This window comes from Punica granatum, chromosome 5 (assembly GCF_007655135.1).
Source record: "Punica granatum isolate Tunisia-2019 chromosome 5, ASM765513v2, whole genome shotgun sequence".
In the NCBI taxonomy this organism is placed as follows: Eukaryota; Viridiplantae; Streptophyta; class Magnoliopsida; order Myrtales; family Lythraceae; genus Punica; species Punica granatum.
In genome coordinates this window covers 2,737,536-2,757,824 of record NC_045131.1, presented here as the reverse complement: position 1 = coordinate 2,757,824, position 20,289 = coordinate 2,737,536, and the positions used below count along the sequence as shown (strand labels likewise).

The 20,289-nt window shown below is 39.9% G+C and overlaps 4 protein-coding genes across 6 annotated transcripts; 3 read left to right on the top strand and 1 right to left on the bottom strand.

The window, feature by feature from the left end:
- The first annotated feature begins 1,495 nt into the window (after positions 1-1,495).
- LOC116208590 (casparian strip membrane protein 1-like) lies at positions 1,496-2,734 on the top strand. Its single transcript, XM_031542117.1, has 3 exons — positions 1,496-1,971; positions 2,090-2,213; positions 2,298-2,734. The coding sequence occupies exons 1-3, from the start codon at positions 1,694-1,696 to the stop codon at positions 2,511-2,513; spliced, it is 618 nt and encodes a 205-aa protein (XP_031397977.1). The 5' UTR covers positions 1,496-1,693; the 3' UTR covers positions 2,514-2,734.
- Positions 2,735-3,261: 527 nt separating this feature from the next.
- Positions 3,262-7,588, top strand: LOC116209405 (mRNA-decapping enzyme-like protein). Its single transcript, XM_031543037.1, has 8 exons — positions 3,262-3,652; positions 4,009-4,049; positions 4,127-4,176; positions 4,637-4,781; positions 5,177-5,233; positions 5,702-5,822; positions 6,121-6,600; positions 7,252-7,588. Exons 1-8 carry the CDS (start codon positions 3,494-3,496, stop codon positions 7,306-7,308), a joined length of 1,110 nt encoding a protein of 369 aa, XP_031398897.1. The 5' UTR covers positions 3,262-3,493; the 3' UTR covers positions 7,309-7,588.
- A 538-nt stretch (positions 7,589-8,126) lies between these two features.
- On the top strand, positions 8,127-15,753 carry LOC116209404. Of its 3 annotated transcripts, none has more exons than XM_031543034.1 (19): positions 8,127-8,293; positions 8,660-8,716; positions 8,833-9,328; positions 9,539-9,630; positions 9,756-9,920; positions 10,026-10,443; positions 10,811-10,929; positions 11,011-11,083; positions 11,172-11,392; positions 11,481-11,525; positions 11,977-12,070; positions 12,503-12,694; positions 13,179-13,282; positions 13,406-13,487; positions 14,010-14,138; positions 14,411-14,536; positions 14,913-15,083; positions 15,172-15,231; positions 15,314-15,753. In XM_031543034.1, exons 1-19 carry the CDS (start codon positions 8,253-8,255, stop codon positions 15,425-15,427), a joined length of 2,799 nt encoding a protein of 932 aa, XP_031398894.1. In that variant the 5' UTR covers positions 8,127-8,252; the 3' UTR covers positions 15,428-15,753. The 3 variants fall into 3 exon arrangements, with proteins under 3 accessions (XP_031398894.1, XP_031398893.1, XP_031398896.1); XM_031543033.1 differs by having other exon boundaries at positions 8,128-8,293; positions 13,989-14,138; XM_031543036.1 differs by lacking the exon at positions 8,660-8,716 and having other exon boundaries at positions 8,130-8,293; positions 13,989-14,138.
- Positions 15,754-16,329: 576 nt separating this feature from the next.
- Positions 16,330-18,306, bottom strand: LOC116209406 (40S ribosomal protein S14-3). Its single transcript, XM_031543038.1, has 6 exons — positions 18,063-18,306; positions 17,625-17,744; positions 17,490-17,535; positions 17,048-17,133; positions 16,825-16,954; positions 16,330-16,620 (listed from the first exon to the last, which is right to left on the bottom strand). The coding sequence occupies exons 1-6, from the start codon at positions 18,063-18,065 to the stop codon at positions 16,553-16,555; spliced, it is 453 nt and encodes a 150-aa protein (XP_031398898.1). The 5' UTR covers positions 18,066-18,306; the 3' UTR covers positions 16,330-16,552.
- Between the last annotated feature and the right edge of the window lie 1,983 nt (positions 18,307-20,289).

Here is a 20,289-nt window from a genome sequence, read left to right as displayed (position 1 = left end):
ATTAATATCAATTGTTTCTATCACTTTTATCATATGAAAATATTATTGAAACCCGCTGCATTGAGCGGCCCCTTTCCTAATATCCTAATTGTATGGTCAGCAAAGCTCTCATCTTCAGTTGGTTTGGTCGGTTGCGCAGGACGAAAATTTTAATTGTTATTGGAAATTAATTAATAAACGTGGATCACATTCTCTTCATCCCATTTATTGGTAATTAAAAGACAAAATTTAAATTCACCGAAAGAAAGACAAATTTTAAAGTGCCATATAAAATAAAACAGACCATTAATTTCTATGAAGGATTTAGTGTTTTTTTTTTTCCCTTGAAGACAAAAGTGCTTTATTTGTGAGATTCTTGAAGCGCTGCAATTGTGTAATAAAAAATGAGCATGGGATATTCACCAAAAGAAGAAGAAGGGAAAAGTGAAGGGGTTGGATAAGGGTTAGTTTAGAAGGCTCGCTCGCATGGAATTAATTAAATAGAGATAAATATTTGTACGATGTTTCAAGCTTGTGCTCTGATATCATATAAAAAAAATTTAAATGTCACGACCATCTTATATAATATATTAACCTTATGTTATTTCCGTAATAAAATACTGTTAGGTCTATAATAGAATATCTTTATTGTAAGTAAAATTTTTGAATCACCAATTATCGAAAAAAACGATTTTGAATCACCTTACATATAATACTAATGTTTTAAAATTATTATAACTTATGGGAAAATAATTCCCTCATAATACGTACATGATCCCAAAAAGGGTTATGTTTAGACCTTTGGTATGTTTGTTTACAAAACCAAATTTAACTTTACTTTACTTTTTTATCAATTCAATAACACAATAATTACTTTTTTATTTTTTTCTTCAAATTCTCTCTCATACTTTTTCTCATCTATTATTATAATTAATTCTTAAATATTAAATTCTTTCAACTATTCAACAATTTTTCCTCAATTCAACAATACAATCATTTTTTTTTCTTTTCTTCAAATTCTGTCATATACATTTTCTCAACTATTTTTTATCTTCATCTTCTTAAATCAAACTTAACTTCCTTAATGAACGCAATGTTGATGTCTTATTCCTACTTAACCTTGGACGTGCTTATTGTTGATGACAATAAGTCCGTATGGCAGGGTGTGCGTAGGAACGTCGCAGATATTATGGGCCTAGGTGAAGGGCCCATAAAGGCTTTCGTCTGCCGGTATGGGCTAATTGACGGCTCTATAGTGTGATGGGCCGACGGCTATTATCTGGGCTACAGCCCACAATATACCCATCAATAATTATTAAGTTTGGTTTGTGGATGCTGCTGTAATGGGAAGACGATGCTTTTGCTTTTGGCAATTTGAATAGGGAGAATGTCGTGGTAGGGCAAACTAATCCATATGCAAATAACTCTGAAATATAGATATAGTACTGATCGAAGTCGTATGTTATTATATATCCTTTTGCCTTTTTGAAACTTCATGGCATGATTGTTCGGTTAATGTGGGAGAGGTTAGCAACAACTCCTCATAGCTAAGCTAGCCAGCTATACTTTGTCATTATGTTTCCCTCGAGTTCCATCTATATATCCTGTTGGCTGGTTTAGTCATCTCCATCAGCAATCTTAGAGTTCAACATCTCCTCTCCCTCTCATATCTTGAGATCGATCACTAGCATCAAGTGCGGTCTCAGCCTCGAAAATGAAGAGTGGAGACTCGACCACCATCGATGTCCCAGAGTCAGCTGCCCGCTCCACTTCCTCCAAAGGGAAAGCGCCAGCGGTGGTGGCTGCAGCACCTGTGCCTAGAGCTGCTGGGGGGAAGAGAGCACTCGCGATATTCGACTTGGTTCTCAGGATAAGTGCTATAGTGGCCGCTCTGGCGGCAGCGGCTGCCATGGGAACCACTGAGGAGACCCTTCCTTTCTTCACCCAGTTCTTCCAATTTCAAGCCGAATATGATGACATCCCGACCTTTCAGTGAGTGTATATATATATGCTCTCTCTGATTTCCTAATTGGCAAGGCAAACCAATACATATATAGCAAAGAATTCCGAGACTACGGTTTAAAGTACGAACAATGTCTCGCTACTGCAGGTTTTTCACGATTGCAATGGCCATAGTGGGTGGCTACTTGGTCCTGTCACTCCCTTTCTCCATAGTATGCATGGTTCGTCCTCGAGCAGTTGGGCCGAGGGTCGTCCTCCTCATCTTGGACTTAGTATGTGAATTCTTCTCCTCCCCCTCTAAATATTATGATTAGTATGGAAAGATTATAAGTGAGATTTTTCCATGCGAATTGCAGATGGCACTTACTCTGACCACAGCAGCCGGTGCGGCGGCAGCTGCCATGTCCTACTTGGCTCACAACGGCAACCCGAACACGAACTGGTTGCCAATCTGTCAGCAGTTTGGTGATTTCTGCCAGAAGGCCACTGGAGCTGTGATTGGGTCCTTAATTGCAGGGGCCCTGCTATCGATGTTGGTGCTGATATCCGCGATGGCTCTCCGAAGAGTCTGATCGAGCAACTGGTGCTTGCTTAATTATGAGTTGCGTCGTCTCTGTATCTCTGTTTGTAATGCTATATGTGTCGTGTGTTAATGTGTGTTTAAAGACAATTAAGGCTGTGTAGCCTGTTTCAGGTTCTTGTATATGGAAGTGATTGAAAATGGATACTCGATGGGAAGAGATAGTCATCTCGCTAATTGGTTGCAGTGGTAATGCATATATTCGACACAAAACCACGGCTACCATGCATAATTTGTGCTTTATATGTGCAAATTCAGAGGTCAAGGAAACTGACGTCGACCGAACAATTAATCAGTTGAAAACATCAATCTCATAATAAAATAAAATTATATTCGACCTGAAGCGGCATGCCTCACAACAAGTTTATCATTCATAAAATTTTTGTGATATCGATGGATGAGTTTAGAAACACTTATCATTAGGAAAAAAGAAATTGCACTTATTACAATTTATACAAATTATAAGGGCGAAAAAGAGCAAGGGGGTTTGCTGCTAGGCTAGCATCGCCTTCGATCTAAAATCAAGATGTACTACGTTCAATTCTCACGAGTGGAATTCTCGGTGCCTTTATATCTCCCCTCCTTTTATCTATTCCCTCATAGGCATGGTTCGTAAACGAAAAACTAAAGGGCAAAAAAGACAAAAGGACTAAAATTTGAGGGGAAAAAAGAAAAGAAAAAGAAAAAGAAAATCTCGGGGACCGGTTTTATTTCGGGGTTCAGATTCCTGAACCGGGTAGCATTGACGGGCAACCCCCAAGTCTATGTTGTCAATTCCGGTGCTTCGCTCGTCAGAGACAAAAACAGTGCACGGAAGTTGAGAGAGAAGCGAGAACTTCTGCCTGACGCAAGTCCGTCGCCGGATTTGCTCAAACCGCCACCTCCCTTCTGTCTTCCTCGCCGCCGTAACTTTCCCGGGAGAATAACGCAGAGAAGATTTCCAGCTCGGAAGGATCCTCGCGAGCTCGGAAAATGTCTCAGTCCGGGAAATTGATGCCGAATCTGGACCAGAACAGCACCAAGCAGCTCAACCTCACCGTGCTCCAGAGAGTCGATCCCAACATCGAAGAGATCCTGATTACCGCCGCTCACGTCACCTTGTACGAGTTCAACATCGAGAGCAACCAGTGGGTGAGTTGAATCCTTCTCTGCGATCAATTTGATTGATCTACCTCTTGGTTACTGCGTTGTGCTGAGTTACGAGCTCGGAGCTTAGCGATCTTGCATTATCTGCTAAATCTAGCATTGGGTTAGATTATTGTGGATCCGTATCAGTGAGCTGGTACTGGTACTGATATGGCGGACGTTTAATTTGGAAGGATCTTTCAGTCAGCTGTTTTGGCTTAACTAGTGTATGACTCCAAAGCGCATTATTCGAGGAGAATATTTCATGATTCTGATACATTTGATTTCATTTGGTTGTGTGCTTTGCTTCTCCTTTCGGTGCTGATTTATGCATTGTTTCATTTGATCTCGGATGATGGCAGAGTCGCAAGGACGTTGAAGGGTCTCTATTTGTCGTTAAAAGGTAGGGTTCGAATGTCTCATCCTGCTGGGCAGATGCATTTTTCTGCTCATAAATTTAACTCCTGCTGTTGATTTTAGGAATGCTCAGCCTCGATTCCAGTTCATTGTGATGAACCGGCGGAGTACAGGTTAGAGCCTTCCAATCTTTAGTTCCAGACAAGTAGACTCCTATCATATTATGCGATTAAGCTTGCAATCTTCATCTTTACCTCATAGAATCAGCATCTGTGATGTTATGAAGAAACACAGAAATGGAATCACGCAGGTTTAGGAAACAAATTCTCCCCATTCTTAACAGAGAGTTTTGGCACATGAGAGTTGCTCTGTTGTGACTACTTGTGAATTTGGGCAACTCTTTAGTTGTCCACAATATGTGCATATCGATAACTGAATGCATGCCATTTGATAAGGTCGTACAGACTATTCTCCTCGTGGTTTCTGAGTGTTCACTTCACCTATTTGTTTTCTTTTGCACATTTACTCATCAATACATTTGTAGTTGTTGGTATTTTCTGCAAGTTAATTGATAAAAAATAGTTGTGCATCAATTTATCACGTGTGATTTTCCTTTGCTCTTGTCTTAAGCAGAAAATTTGGTGGAGAATCTTTTGGGAGATTTTGAGTACGAAATTCAAGTTCCTTATCTATTATATCGGAATGCTTCACAAGAAGTTAATGGCATTTGGTTCTACAATTCACGTGAATGTGAGGAAGTTGCCAATCTTTTTAGCAGGTAAGTATCGTTTCCATGGTGGAGTTTGAGGGATTAAGTATACTCATAGCTGGCATAAAACAATTTCCTTAAATAAACTAATGGAGAAAAAGTGAGAAGATGTAAGTCAATAGTGTTTGTGCTCCAATATATATCTCATTAATCAAGACAGGAAGAATCAAAGTAGTTCTAGTCGAACAAACTCGTAATTCGTGACAGAATCCTCTGCTTTAGGTGACATAAATTAATCAACAAGCATGTTTCTTCAGGTTGGCCAGCTCCTTAATTACACACAAATTGATTCGGGCTTGGAAAAATCCTCTTAGGAGATACTGTTTCTTTTCCCATTAAATACCCAAGCTCTTACAAATCTCATGTTCCCATATACTGACCTTGATATGCTCTTCTTTTTACAGAATAGTGAATGCCTTCTCAAAGGTTCCTCCTAATGTAAAAGGACACTCAAGTAAAAGGTAACAATAATTTTCACGTTTGAAAAAAAGAAAAAGAAAATGGAAGATCCCTCCTAACTTTTGGATATTCTTGTATTTATTGCATATAAGGTGCTTTCTTACATTTAGATCTCTCCTTTTAGAAATTTAGAGGTCGTGCAACTCCAGATATTTGGTAGTTTAGATCTTAGATGAGTGGGCAAATGGAATTCTAGTATATTTCTTGCTTTCTGCTGTAGCACAACTAATTTTGGTTTGATAAATGTGGTAATTCTCTCTTTAAATACATCTCATTATTCTGAACGGAGAATTTCCTCTTTGTTTTCATTTAAGCTTGATATGATGCACTATTCCAGATTCTTAGTATAGGTAGTTGTGACTAGCCATTTTTTATTCACATTTTCCTACAAGAAGGTTGTTGATTTCATTCACATCTCAAGTTTGACCTTTTGACATCAATACTATCTTGATCCTTTTATTGTGATTTAGTGAGTTTGAGGAGCTGGAAGTTGCCCCAAACATGTCTATGATTGAAGAACCACTGGAGCCATCATCAACTGTGTCTGCCACTGATGGTCCTGAAGATTCCTCATTTATGAACTTCTTTAGTGTACGTAATTTGTCTGATAGATTCTTGCATTTTAAGTTGCAGTAGATTATGCATTTATTACTGCACAATAGTGCAGCTTTTAGGGTTGACTTGTTTTCATGATCTGTTGTATATGAAATCTACTTTTGTTGAGCTTGAACTTCCCTTTATATGCTATATTGTATAATAATCCTTCAAAATTCTCTGAAACTAATTCCGCATCTTCATTTCACAGAATATTTATCATTGAATGTGTACTTTGCTTTCTCTTCTGTTCTCTTTCTTTCCTCACCCGAGAGTTTGTATAAAATTGCTGCAGGCCGCCTTAAATGTTGGAAATAATCCTCCAAACATGGCGATCTCAAGACCACCTCATCAATCTTCAGCACCAATCCCAATATTTCAAAATACAGCCGCTGTTCCTTCAGCTCCTCCACCAAATGCTGAATTATCATCCTATTCCGTTCCATCTTCTTTCAATTTGGTGACCCGTACTGACTCTTCAGATTCGATCAGCAACAAGAACCTGGTGACTAATCTGGTGAAGCCCTCTTCATTTATGTCAGCACCATCTCAGGCATCTCCTCTAGTGATGCCACAAATCCCTTCGGCCGCTCCTGCGGCTACTTCTCTCCATCCTTCTCCATTGAGCTTGCCACGCCCATATGGCACCCCATTGCTTCAACCTTTTCCACCGCCTACTCCATCTCCGTCCCTAACACCTAGCCCGTCTCCTCCTGCTGACATACCCATTATCAACAGGGACAGAGTTCGTGGTGCTCTCCTTAAGCTTGTCCAGGTATTCTGCTCAGTTGCATATTCTTATGAGCTCCATGTTCTTGTATCATTTTCATCTTCTGTTTGTTTTAGAGTCTTTTACCGGTTCATTAATTCAGTGGTGTTGCTCGTCAATGCTATGCCCTTCTTATTTTTTGGTGGATAATGCTATGCCCTTTACCATTACTAAGCATGTATAAATCCTCATCCTTCCTCTGCCAAGAATTCAAACTTGAGCTCAGCAAAATCGTTATAGATATGATTGGTGGTCTCTGATGCGCCGAGCTGTCCTGTTGAGTCTGTTAATATAGCCTGGACTCGACACACAAACTACCGTATGCTCTCTGATAAGAAATAGAAATGGAGAGACTGGATAATTTCGGACCAAGTTCTTCAAAAGGATAATTTCAAACCAAGGGAAATGAAACAGAACATTGTTGTACTTGCAAATTATCAGGATAGATGCATCTGCTAGAAAGGTTAATGCCCGTCTTTTTCCAATTTACCTTTTATTCCAAGACAGTTGATAGCTCATTCTAGCCGGGCAAGACATGATGTCCAGTTTTAGAGAATGTCGTTAAGAGTCTGCTTTACCAAGCCCAACTCCTTGCAAGATGTGCTTTGATGTTTCTTTTTTAATAAATGGCAGTTCTGTTATGTGCTCTTGTGACAGGACGATCAATTCATCGACATGTTCTACCAAGCACTGCTGAAGGTCCACCATTCATGAGGGAGTCCTGGAGCCAGAGGCAGATTTTATTACATTAGCAGTCTTGTACATAAATCTCTTCTGGTCTTTCCTCTGAGTCTTTCCTTTTCTAGTTGTTGACGGCTCCTCTTTGAGTTCTATCTGTGTATCTTTTTTTCCTCTGCTCGGGAAAATTCGGAAAGGGTGTAACTGACTTTTCTTTCCTCACTCTGTCCTGGACTGCATGTTATGTAACCATCGCATGAACCTCGGATCTCCTTGTTTCAGTGTAAATGATAGTCTTGCTTGTGTTAAGATGCCATGAGTGATTCCCCTTATCTGTCCTATGTGCTGGATGTCACAGCAACGCCCAGTGTGCTGATATAAGATGAAGAGCAAATCGCTATGGTTCCTTTGTTAATTATTCCGAGGTTTTGGAAGTGCTTGTACGTCATCTTAACCGGCTTACTGACCTTGTGATTCAACTTCAAGCTTACCGAGGGATGAACAAAAATTTATGACAGGTTTAATATTGAGCAATAATATTAAAGCAAAATAATATGTAAAAAAGGGGATCTGGTTCAATACAAAGTAATATGAAAATTACCGGCGTTCTTTTTGTAATCGAGAAAATATACGGATTTCCCGCCGGCAGTGGAAAATAAAAAAATCTAGTGGTTCTACTTCTTATAGTTTATTTATTTATTTATTTTTATTTTTATCGAGATATATAGCGGGGAACATCGTTATTCGTAGAATCCCGCGGGGGCATTAGATTTTGTTATTGCAGCTAGAAGAGAACCATCAGTTATGTGATTGCCCGCATTTCCACGTCTACGGATAAAACCCACCCCCCCCCCCCTGCCACGTCAGCTTCTCTTCCTCCTCCAGCCCACCAGACAACATTTCTCCCGTTCTTCTCTTCTTCCTTTCTCTCTGACTCCGCTCTTCCCACCTGAAGTTTCATTTAATCTAAAGCTCTGTCAATGGCGATGAAGCTGCACGATCGTTTATACGTCTCCTCAAGGTGCATGAGCTTTCCTCTCCCTGCAAGTTTGTGCCTAGCTCTCTGAACTTACTTCGTCGGCTCATAGTTTCAGCTCAGCAGCGTCGTTGCTGTTACTGTTAGGGTTTTGGAGCTGCAATCAGATTGGTTTTTGTAGTATTAGGGTGAATGATCGGTGCCTGCGTGTCAAAGGCTCTCTGCTGACGATGTCGAGTGGAGTTTGTTCACTGTAATCTCGCCGTGTTGTTGTGTCCTTATTAAAGCATTATCCTGTTTGGGCGGCTAGAATTGCTTTTGGATCCTCCATAGCTGGTGAAATTCCCCGTCAGGTGTTTTGACTAATGTTGTTTTAATGTACATGGTGCACTCTCCATAACCAATGAGAAGCTCAACTGGTCGGTTGTGGTCGAAACATGAAAGATATTGCTATGACGACTTGGAAGAGTAATTAGCTTTGAGCTGAAGTATTCAAGATTGTATTCCTTCAAGTAATTGTCTGTCTTTTTATTTTATTTTATTTTTTTTGCCTCCTGGGGTAAATATTTCATGTTGTTCTGCAGCTCTGCACATCCTTATCTTTCACGAAGACCCGTTAGAACATGCTTCTCTTGTAAAAGTGCTGTCACCTTGGATTACCTGCTCATTAATTGGAAACATTCGAGGAAAAGATCTGCCATGAGAGTTGATGTCTTGGATGGTACGGGCCACTGCATCAATAATCTCCCTTTGGGAATCAAGAGAGACTTTCTGAGCTTACGTAAGTCAAGAAGAGTGGGGCACTTCACTACCCTTGCATCTGCCGAAGACGGAGTTACTGTCAACGGGAGTCCTCAGGGAGGTACTAGTAGTGGTGATGTCGAGGATATGAGAGTCAAACTTGACCGCACATTGCAAGATGAAGACTACAATGATGGGCTTGTCCAGTCTCTTCATGATGCTGCCCGGGTATTTGAGTTAGCAATCAAGGAACATTCTTCACATTCCAGAGTATCTTGGTTTACAACTGCCTGGCTCGGTATCGACAGAAATGCATGGTTGAAGACGCTGTCTTACCAGGTTTGTCTTGAGTTTTAAGATAGAATAAATCGCAATGCCTCAAGTTGCGTTGCTTCCTTACATGCGCATTCCAAATGGTGCATATCCTGGAGGCTAGTTATTTTCCCCTGCTTAACTGTCAATGGTCAAATTTCTATTGCGGGTTTCTTTTATCAGTTGGCCTATTTTCTTAATCGCTGGGTTATCTGAAGGTCCTTGAATCATTGTCAGGCTTCAATTTATTCCTTACTGCAAGCAGCGAGTGAAATTTCGTCTCGAGGGGATCACAGGGACAGGGACGTAAATGTATTTGTCCAAAGAAGGTACTTACAACCTTGTTACTCAAACTTAGTTTTTGCAATCAATAGCAATTTGTTGCCTTGAGACTGGACCTTTCATTCCACTCAATCAGAGCATCTAATGCTGTTTAGCAATTATGGGATTGCAGTTTATCAAGACAATATGCTCCACTGGAGAGTGTAATCAGGGAGAAATTATTGGACAAGCAGCCAGATATATATGATTGGTTCTGGTCAGAGCAGGTTCCAGCTGTGGTTACATCCTTTGTAAATTACTTTGAAGGGGATTCCCGCTTTACTGCCACGACTACTGTGTATGTTCTCATCTTAAATTATCTTAGATTAGAAGAAATAGATTTGTTTAGTGTTAATAGATTTGATTACTGTTTAGTGGTCATTGCTTCTTCAAATTCTTCCAGGGGTGGGAAAGGGATGTCTGTGCAACCAGGAAACGCCGTGTCTGTCCGACCAGGAAACGCCAGTGACACATCTCTCCTTATGCTCGCCTTAACTTGTGTGGCAGCAATCACCAAGCTTGGCCCAGCAAAAGTTTCTTGTCCACAGTTTTTTTCCATGATTCCAGATGTTACTGGCCGGTTGATGGACATGCTAGTTGATTTTGTCTTGATACAGCAAGCCTATAAATCAGTAAAGAAAATAGGTCTACGCAGAGAGTTTCTTCTCCATTTTGGTCCTCGAGCTGCATCATGTAGAGTGAGAAATGATCGGGATGCGGAGGAGGTTTCTTTCTGGGTAAACCTTATCACAAACCAGCTGCAACGAGCTATAGATAGGGACAGAATATGGTCAAGACTAACTACATCTGAAAGCATTGAGGTTGGTGGGGAGGTTTTTATTCACTGAGTTCTAGATTATAACTTCCAAGCTTTTAGCATGTGCAAAATAAATTTACTGTAAGGCTATGCCTCATGAGCCCATGCTCACTACAGTAGTGAATAGTGATCATTATCATTGCAGCAGACTACAGTATTTGCAAGGGAATGATAAAAGAGAAGTTGGGTTTCCCTCCTTGCATATGCTTATGTCTGATACTGTCAATCAGCATTCACAGGCCCAAAGTGGGAGGATTGCAAACATGCTTTATCGCCTGACAAGAAATTCTTGATATTGCCATCCAGATTCTTGACATTCGATAGCATATCAGATATGGTTGCTTCTGTGTTTAAATGCTGAATTGCTGCAGGTATTGGAGAGGGACTTAGCTATATTTGGATTTTTCATTGCCCTGGGGAGAAGGACGCAGGTCTTTTTATGTGCAAATGGTTTTGATGGTATAGGAGATCCTATTGAAGGTTGCATTAGGTATATGGCTAATTTAAGTAAGACCTGGCCTTGGTCTATATAATTGCTTTTGTTGCTTTATTGACCTATCCTTTGTTGCAGATACTTTATAGGAGGTAGTGTTTTATACTACCCTCAGCTTTCATCAATAAGTTCTTACCAACTGTTTGTGGAGGTCCGTATTTATTATTTTTTCATCATTGAACTTTGCTTGATTATTGAATTATGATATTTGACAATTTGGTAGATTCTTGATATGGTAGGTGGTCTGCGAGGAGCTTGATTGGCTTCCATTTTTCCCGGGCCTGGTAGACAATCCAAAACAGTCGCATGGTCACAAAAGTAAACAAGAACTTCCCCCAAATCCCGAAGCTATCCCCCAGGCATTGGATGTATGTTCTCACTGGATTCAGAGCTTTATTAAGTATAGCAAATGGTTAGAGAATCCTTCCAACGTCAAGGCAGCAAGATTTCTTTCCAGAGGGTGCGTGAATTCCACCTTAGCAACTACCCTAGAATAAGGATGTATGCCCCCCCATATATGAACTGATATGCTGAATCTTGTTGATTAGGCACAACAAGTTAATGGAATGCAGGGAGGATCTGGGAATATTGAAGTAAGGAAGCTATTGTACTTCCTCTTGCTCCCTCTCCCTCTGTACTACTATTTATCCACTTATGCTCCTTAAACAAAGCTTGGAATTCATTACTGAAAATTCATTATTATAGCTTTTGAATGCCATGATTCCTATTTCTTACAATTTTTGTTCTTCTATGAAACTAGGCTTCTTTGTTTACCTGGTCTTGTGTAAGGTGGTACATTAGTATTATTACACCTGGTATTGGTGCCATTTCTACTGGACTTGGTTTGGAATCTTTCATCTCCACTTTATCTTTTAGAAAACAGTATGTAGTTTGGTTCTCATATTTCCTTGGCTTCAATCCGGGTATTTTTAGCTTCAACTGGTTCAATGTTATAACATTGGCCACATTCATTTTGCAATTTTTTCGTATTTATTGCTCCAGTACTATCATGTCTAGATTGAACTGATTTTCCACATTATGCAGGAACGAAGGTATGGAAATCAATACAAAAGGTTCATCTAAGGCTGTAACTACAAGATATTCAACATCTGAAAACAAGGCTGATTCCTTAGACAAGGTTGACTTCTTCTCTCCTAACTCTTTACTTGCTTGATCTTATGCCATCTGAAGGTGTACATTTAGCATAATAGTAAGTTCCTGTTTTATGGATTACAAAAAAAACAGTATTTCATGTTATTGTACTCTTGATTTCCAATGCTCGAAAGCCATGCCCATTCTCAAATTTGTCGACACTCTAGAATTACAATGGTGTAGAGTACAGTCTTCCGAGCTTTAGTTCTATCTCTTGCCTGTTAGTTTCGCCCAAATATTCAATTATTCTTGGTTTTTTTATCACTTTTTAACTCGTAGTGCATGTAGTTCCATTCTTAAGCATGTCTAGACGAAGGGAAGAAATAATTGTGAACAACGGACATACAAGTTTGCATTCTGGATCGTATTGCTTACGTCATTAGGAAATCTATGATGCTGTAACATTCTCCTCGTTTAGGCATTGGAGAGTGTGGAGGAAGCTCTTATGAGACTGGAGGAGCTGCTTCAAGAATTGCATGTATCAAGTTCTAGTTCTGGAAAGGAGCATCTAAAGGCTGCCTGTTCTGACCTTGAGAAAATAAGGAAACTAAAGAAAGAAGCTGAATTTCTTGAGGCATCTTTCAGAGCAAAAGCAGCATCATTGCAGCAGGTATTCTACTCTATTTGTTAGAATATAATGTCTCCAATAGTTAGTTCATGTGCTTAGTGCACTTAAACTCCGAAATGTGCCCACATTGGGCATACAGATATAAGTTATTTATATGTTTTCCCTTACATTTATCATATTAGTCTTACAGCAGTCAATTTTGGCAGTAATTTTGTTGCATGCAGAAGCAAGATACGCCTGTGGTCATCATCTTGCTTTGATTAACAAAAATAGTATCAGTAGTACAGTAGTATCTACTAGCAATGTGGTTATCTCAAGAATTTAATGAAGTTATGGAGTAAGACTTCCAGATGTCCCTCTTGCAGTGTGTAATATGTTGTGTTTTTGTTGAGTTTCAGATGAGAGATGAACAGAAGAAAATGAAAGCTTCAATATTGTGTTTAGACTTGCATATATGAGATTTTATGAAGCATCTAGTTGTATGGAGAAAGTCTCTTTAACTGTCTCTTAACTTTTCTGGTCATAGGGAGATGGGGATGGTCATTCTAAACCTTCTATTAGTGGACAGAAGCAATTCCTGAAAGGAAAAAACAGAAATGGAGATACTGCAATGCCAAATAGTGGAAAAAGGTATGTTGTACGAAGGCTGGGTCACCTGTACTTGTTGATTCAATAAGATGAATCTTGGACTGTCAACCTGGATGCGTCTCTTTTCCTTCATCTTACTTGAAAGACATTCTGGTTGACTTGCAGTAATTCTCGTGGATTGTGGAACTTCTTTAAGAGCTGGCCTTCTGAAAAGCCCGACTCTGATCTGGCAACTTTGGGTGGATCGGTATGGCTCGTCCTATCAATAATAGTATAACTGGTTATATGTGTTACATAATTATCATGATGATGCAATTTTTGGCGACTGGTTGAAATAATGCTTGTATATTTTTCATGATTAAATATGATGTGTTCCTTGTAATAGCTTTATGAACAACATGAGCAAATCTCTTCCCTATCGTGCAGTTGTGAAAATTAAACATGGTATAGTTAGTATGACTAATGAGCTGGTGGTTGCTATGATTTACTCTACGGAGCATACTTGTCCTCTTTAGCCACTGGAAATCTATTTGTTACATTGTCTAGAAAATTGGCGAGCCCTTGCTGGGGAAATTACGTCATTTTACAGAGAACTTTGTACTTTCTCAATTTTTCTTGGTCAATTGATGTACATCTGAACATGTTAGTGAACTTGTTTATATAAATTTTTTAAAATTCTTAACCTCTCTACCTAGATTGGAGTCTCTGCTTAGATGCAGATTACCTGAATCACTTTCTGATTGTCTAGGATGATGAATATATTCGGCAGCTTAATGCGGAGATGGATTCTCAAGACTCAGAATTAAGTGGCATACGCCGTTTTGAACTTTTGAGGAATGAGCTAATAGAACTTGAAAAACGAGTTCAAAGAAGTGCTAACAAGTCTGACACTGATGAGGTATGATCTTATGACACTTGTCGTATGAAATGCTCTTCTAATCTTGTCTTGCTTATAGAAATGTTTAATCACATGATTTGAAATGAGGTAAGCAGAGAAATCCATATTATGTCAGAGAATGCTGAAAGTCTCTTACCTCTAATAATTCCAAAGTTATTACATTTGACAACATTTCATTCTTGGGCTTACATATTGCATGTCATTTAATCTCTAGCATGTTTACATTCTCAAGATCTTTAGTGTTTACATGTGCTTCGGTGTACATAATTCAGGATATTCAGCTTGCAGTTGAAAGTGCTGAAAATGATGAGATTAGTCTAGATTCTCAGTTGGTTCAGGTTCAGAAGAAAGTGAACATCATTGAGAAGTCACTTGACAAGCTGAAAGATACGAGCAGGGTAAGCTAGTGATTATTTCCAACTTTTGAGTTCACGTGCTATAAGCTGTTAAGAGTAATCAGGCTTAAACTTGAACATCGTTGTATCAATTGGACAAATATCTACCATGTCAAAACTCTAAATTCTTAGTCTTTGCTCCTTTGTTCAATGATTCTGAAGTCGATATAGTTCACAGTGGCACCAGCATTTTGTCTGCAACATCATAATTGGATGTTGCTTTAGTGAGTTCATCAAACCAAGTGCAGATTCTGATCTCTGGCTCACAACAGAAATTTCCAAAAGTTTAAGGGGTCGTTTGTCCAGAGCGAAAGATCATGAGCTTAATGTTTTCTGATTTTCTTCTCTCATCATTATCGCGTTGTATATACTTGACCAGGATGTTTGGCAAGGCACTCAACTTCTTGCTATTGATGTCGGAGCTTCCATGGAATTGCTTAGAAGGGGCCTCATTGGAGATGAATTGACAGGCAAGGAAAAGAAAGCTCTCCGAAGAACGATGACCGACTTAGCATCTGTTGTCCCCATTGGTGTCTTGATGCTCCTCCCGGTTAGCTTTCTAGTGTCATACACTTTCAGCCAAATGGATAATAATATGCTCCTCTTGAGTTGTTTTCTGAAGATCATTTTCCTCACAGGTCACTGCAGTCGGCCACGCAGCTATGTTAGCTGCAATTCAGAGATACGTACCACAACTGGTCTGTTTCTTAAAACTGCACCTCATTTACTAATTATCTGTGCTATTTCATTGATTAACTGAGCTTTGCTTCACTTTGGTAGATACCTTCTACATATGGGCCCGAGAGACTTGACCTCCTGAGGCAACTCGAGAAAGTTAAGGAATTGGAGACCTCCGAAGCGAATCCCAAAGAACCCACAGAGGAATTGGCCTGAACTGAGCCTCTCCATGTGCCTTCCATCCGGGAGGGATACCATGCTTATGAGAGAAAAGCATTGAGGGGTAACTTCCCGCATTGGGTTCTCGTGGCAAGCAACTCTACTGCAAAATTCTTGTTTGGGGGTGGCCATAAGTACTTCGTACCTCACCCCCCCCCCCCCCCCCCCCCCCCCCCCCAATTGGCATTGTCAATATTCCTTGTAGACTCTGCTAAGAGCATGTAACATGGTTTAAAGATTGTTGACATTCTTTCATTGATCGTCCATTCCATTTTTTCACTATCAGTTGCAATTATAGAAGGCGTTAAGTTGCCCCTTTTTGATGTGTTCCCTCGAATCAACCATCCATTGAAAGATCATGTTTGATGTAATTTTTCAAAGTGAGTTCTAACCGAAAACCGTTTTAACTTATAAGAAACATGAGCGTTATTTCATCCATGAGTCTGTCCATTGTCCCGTTTTCATTTCCTTCCTTCAAGGTTTAACCCAAATATATGCTTTCATCCATGAGTCTGTCCATTGTCCCGTTTTCATTTCCTTCCTTCAAGGTTTAACCCAAATATATGCTTCCAACTCTGTTTTATCTTTAATCGCTCTTCCCACCAGAACGAGGACCGTCCAGCTACATGGCATTCATTTGTACCGCTACCTGAGCATGGGAAGCCTCCTAAAGGGTTGGGCTGGCTGGCCAGAACACAGTGCACAGCCGGGCTAATACTTGAATTGCTCTATCTTTGGACCAATTACTGTTATTCTAGCAAACCTGGTAGAATGACAATTTTTTTTGTCTTGCTTCATGCAACGATTGTCCAGTACATGGCACACATCATGGCATCATGTGTGATGTAACTCGGAAGGGCCAGCATGAATTTATGAGAGCTGTAAGACTGGAGATCAAATGACTGAATGAGGAACAAAATAAAATATAACAGTGCCAAACACAGGAAGAGGGACTTGTCTCCTAACTTTGACTTCCTCATGCTCAAAATCTCAAGTCTCAATAACACAACTCGACCAAATGTATTGTAAGTTCAACTGAAGATTTTAAGACATTACATCTAATGCAAAATTATCCAGAAGCAAGTTGCGGCCAGAGTAGGGCACAGAGATTTGGAAGAGTAATCACAGCCTCCTTCCCCTTCTACCACCCTTTCTACGAGTGCTGTCAGTAGGAATCGGCGTCACATCCTCTGCAATTTCAGCAAATCGTGTCAGAAAACAAGTTTTCATTTAAGGACCTACAAGAAAAGATATTATCCGCTGTACACTAGTTCTTAGGTGTGGGTAGTTCTTTGGGAGACAGGCATAAATTCCATTCCTCCGAGCCATTGACAGCAAGAAATCATAACTAATAATAACGACAAGCAGCAGGTAGAAAGGTAAAGCAGGGGTACCTATACGGCCAATTTTCATGCCAGAACGGGCAAGGGCCCGGAGTGCCGACTGAGCACCAGGACCAGGTGTCTTGGTCTTGTTCCCTCCAGTGGCCCGAAGCTTAATGTGGAGAGCTGTGATACCAAGCTCCTGCAGAGTAACAGAGAGGATTGAGCACAATTAGAGACAAATTCAGGAAAAAGAACTAAAAACGGAAACCAGCAGGGTCGGAAAAAATAACACCTTGCAGCGCTGAGAAACATCCTGTGCAGCAAGCATGGCTGCATATGGTGAAGATTCATCCCTATCGGCTTTCACCTTCATCCCACCTGAAAACAGATGTTCCATGTCAATAAGATACAGATAAAAGGAAACGGCATTACCAATCTTAATAACATATAAAAGCTAAGTCTAGAATATTAACAACTGACAAGAAGTTCTATTCTACCATCACTAAATAATAATAATCAAAAGAACCCACTGAAACAACAAGAGGGTAAGAACTGAAGCCTAGTCAAAAGGGCAATAAAGTTTTACGGGTCAGATGAACTTCAGTAATGGAAAAGAAACAGCAACCCAAGTCTGACATTATCTTCCAATCCTCCAAGTATATAAATTATCATAAACCCAAGCAAATGCAATGGCAGAGGCAGGAACTAGATATTGTAAGTCATAGAGATCATACCGGTGATGCGAACCATTGTCTCCCTTCCAGATAGATCAGTCACATGCTGCAATAAAAAACACAGAGTATGTCATTCATAGGAAAGGCATATTACTAAAAAAAACAATTCAGATCCGAAGGATCTATGATGCTTACGATGAATGTGTCATTGAACGAGGCGAAAATGTGAGCGACCCCGAAGACGTGCTCTCCCTCGCGGACAGCAGGTCCAAGGGTGACGTTCTCCTCCTTGGGCTCCCTAACCTTTCTCTTCGACTGTGATTCCCTCGCAACAAAGGGTAACAGCACAATATGTCAGACCCAGAGGAGAACAAGTTGAGCTTGCTACCCACTTCTTATCGTAATTTACATGGGAAAATCCGAACAGAAACATCTAAATTAGCATGAAAATGGCTGCAGAGTAAAATCGTTAATCTAAAGTCAACAACTTCATCTCCTCCTACAAATTGCTAGACTCTATAGGACGGCAATGACCAGATTAATCACGCAGGCAACATTAATTAACAGGAGATCTATCTATTAACGAACTATTGAACAAAGAAGCTCACAGTGGTGGATGCAAACATGGCTTACCATTTCGGAGATTGAAGGAGACGGCGGCGAAAGGACGGCGAGGTTCTTGAGGAGTGTGTTGCTCCGCTGCCGACTGCAATAGAGAACGGATTGGCTCAGAAGATTTATATATCTAGGGTTTTTGCAAGGGAAAAGGCAATTGGCAGTCCGGTCCGGTGCGTCTATTCGTTCAAACCGGACCGAACCAAATGATCCGAAATTGCTGTAGACATTTTCTTCGTGAACCGAACCGAACTGACATCTTTCGGACTCCGACTTTACATGGAGGTCGAACAAAAAAACTTATTCGATGAGATGGTCTGTAACCGGATTGGACCGGGTTTACGAGCCCAAAAAGTAACTGGGGAGGCCTTTTAGCCAAAGCTACTAGTTGAGCTCTCAAAGAGCTGCTACCACCACCATAGACTCGTCCAACCCTTCTTTAAGGAAGATGTCCGATTAACCTCTCCATCTATCCGGAAGCCCAATGAGTCCCTTCCAAGAAAGGGACTCGAGGAGCCACTCCTCTTATCACGGGGACTCACCGAGCCCCTCCTCCACCTCTTCGAGGCCCGACCAGCCCCTCCTGCTATCTCGGGGGCTGAATGAGCGCTTACTCAAGGAAAGGGCTAGACAAGCCCTGGCCTAAGCCTCGAGAAACACCTGGTTCAAGGAGCCTAGGCTAACGAGTTCCGGTCTGACTTGGCTTCATGGGCCAGGATCAAGGACGGCCTCGTCAGTCCACATCGAGCCTAAACCCGAGGCCCAATCAACAATTCGACAGTCCAATCATAGTAAGGTATATTCTTTTGGGTTTTCTATAAATGCCCACCTTTTATAATGTTAATTAATTCTCCAGTAATTTGGCTGATTAACTTTAAATTATGTTCGAGGGGTTCCTCGGAACAACACCCGAGACTCCTTCTAACGTTCTTATTTTTATGTGATTTAGAGTCATCATAGCATAGTCACGGTAAATATGAGAGTTTTGTGAGGAAATCATTGTGAGTGTCCTTTGAATTAGACGAGGAGGAAACCGACGGCTCGAATTTCATGGAAAATTTTATCCGTAAAAAATTATATTCCCAAATTCTTTTTCCACGTTACTATTATATATATATATATATATATATATATTAGAACTCCATTGCCAACCGGATGAATCGTTACAGAACGGAGCTCATCATGGAAGATATAAAAGGAATAGAAAATGATACGAAAAGTGAGTGCAACCCGTAATTATGTATATATATTCCCTCCTTTTGAGTCACTTTTATTCCTTTTCTAGGTACTTGCTTTTTCGCAAGTTGCATGCGCGTACGAACAACTCTGGGCCGGCTTACCCAACTTTGACCCCCGTGTCTTATCAGAACAACAAGAACACGCGGCCAATTTCATCTTGACATAAACTGGGATGCATATCCTCGTATAGAGGATAGATGATTCTTTTTCTTTTTTTCTTTTTTTAACGATATATAATTATTTTAATCACGAAATACGATGTTCACAAAGCTAGCTAAGATAATATATAATTATCTATTCTTTTTTGTCACATGCACCGTACCATTACATTACACACGACATTTTATAAGAACTACAAGAATACACTCAAAACATCACGCGGATAAAAATATTAATAATACATAAAATTAGTGCATTGCCGTGATAAAATTTGGCATTTTTCTCCTGTCTCAATTGGATCCAAAATATTGTCCTTTTTGTTTTTTTCTCGAATGGGATCGTGAGTATTTCGATGTATACTCCGGTATTCAAAAGTTTAATTGATTTGACTAATTTAGTTTCAGCGTTCATAAATGAATAAAACTATTTCAGTATGAACTTTCTCAATTTAGATAAATTCGAATCACTTAAATCAACCCATGTTGACGAAGTCTCCATTACTAAATGGTTGTTTTCCCTCTTGTTTAGGGAATTGTTTATCTTTATCGAGCTGATGTGGCAGCCGCATTGCCCAGGAACAAAACAAAGTGATGTCTGGTGAGGAGCTCAACAAATGACCATATTTCTTACCCATAAGTTCTTAAAAATATACTGTAAGAATGGATGAATGAATAAAGACTGATAAAAGTTTTGTGAGAGAGAAAGAATGATTTATTTCATTAAGTCAAGATTTTCGCTTAATGATTAAATTATCTCTCATCTTTTTCTTTTTCTTTTTTTACGTTTATTATTTTTTATAATTAACTTTTAAATACATATTTAATTAAGTTGAAGTAAAACGACCGTT

What these genes read in the sequence shown, in the direction of transcription:
- LOC116208590 (XM_031542117.1), top strand. Translation starts at nt 1,694, where the DNA reads ATGAAGAGTGGAGACTCGACCACCATCGATGTCCCAGAGTCAGCTGCC. An exon ending in GATGACATCCCGACCTTTCA is followed by an intron (nt 1,972 to 2,089) that starts GTGAGTGTATAT and finishes TCGCTACTGCAG; the next exon opens with GTTTTTCACGATTGCAATGG. An exon ending in TCCTCCTCATCTTGGACTTA is followed by an intron (nt 2,214 to 2,297) that starts GTATGTGAATTC and finishes TGCGAATTGCAG; the next exon opens with ATGGCACTTACTCTGACCAC.
- LOC116209405 (XM_031543037.1), top strand. Translation starts at nt 3,494, where the DNA reads ATGTCTCAGTCCGGGAAATTGATGCCGAATCTGGACCAGAACAGCACC. An exon ending in ACATCGAGAGCAACCAGTGG is followed by an intron (nt 3,653 to 4,008) that starts GTGAGTTGAATC and finishes GGATGATGGCAG; the next exon opens with AGTCGCAAGGACGTTGAAGG. An exon ending in CTCTCCTTAAGCTTGTCCAG is followed by an intron (nt 6,601 to 7,251) that starts GTATTCTGCTCA and finishes CTCTTGTGACAG; the next exon opens with GACGATCAATTCATCGACAT.
- LOC116209404 (XM_031543033.1), top strand. Translation starts at nt 8,253, where the DNA reads ATGGCGATGAAGCTGCACGATCGTTTATACGTCTCCTCAAG. An exon ending in AGGCTGATTCCTTAGACAAG is followed by an intron (nt 12,071 to 12,502) that starts GTTGACTTCTTC and finishes CTCCTCGTTTAG; the next exon opens with GCATTGGAGAGTGTGGAGGA. An exon ending in TGGCAACTTTGGGTGGATCG is followed by an intron (nt 13,488 to 13,988) that starts GTATGGCTCGTC and finishes CTGATTGTCTAG; the next exon opens with GATGATGAATATATTCGGCA.
- LOC116209406 (XM_031543038.1), bottom strand. An exon ending in CGTTCAATGACACATTCATC is followed by an intron (nt 17,536 to 17,624) that starts GTAAGCATCATA and finishes TTTTTATTGCAG; the next exon opens with CATGTGACTGATCTATCTGG. An exon ending in ATGTTTCTCAGCGCTGCAAG is followed by an intron (nt 16,955 to 17,047) that starts GTGTTATTTTTT and finishes GTTACTCTGCAG; the next exon opens with GAGCTTGGTATCACAGCTCT.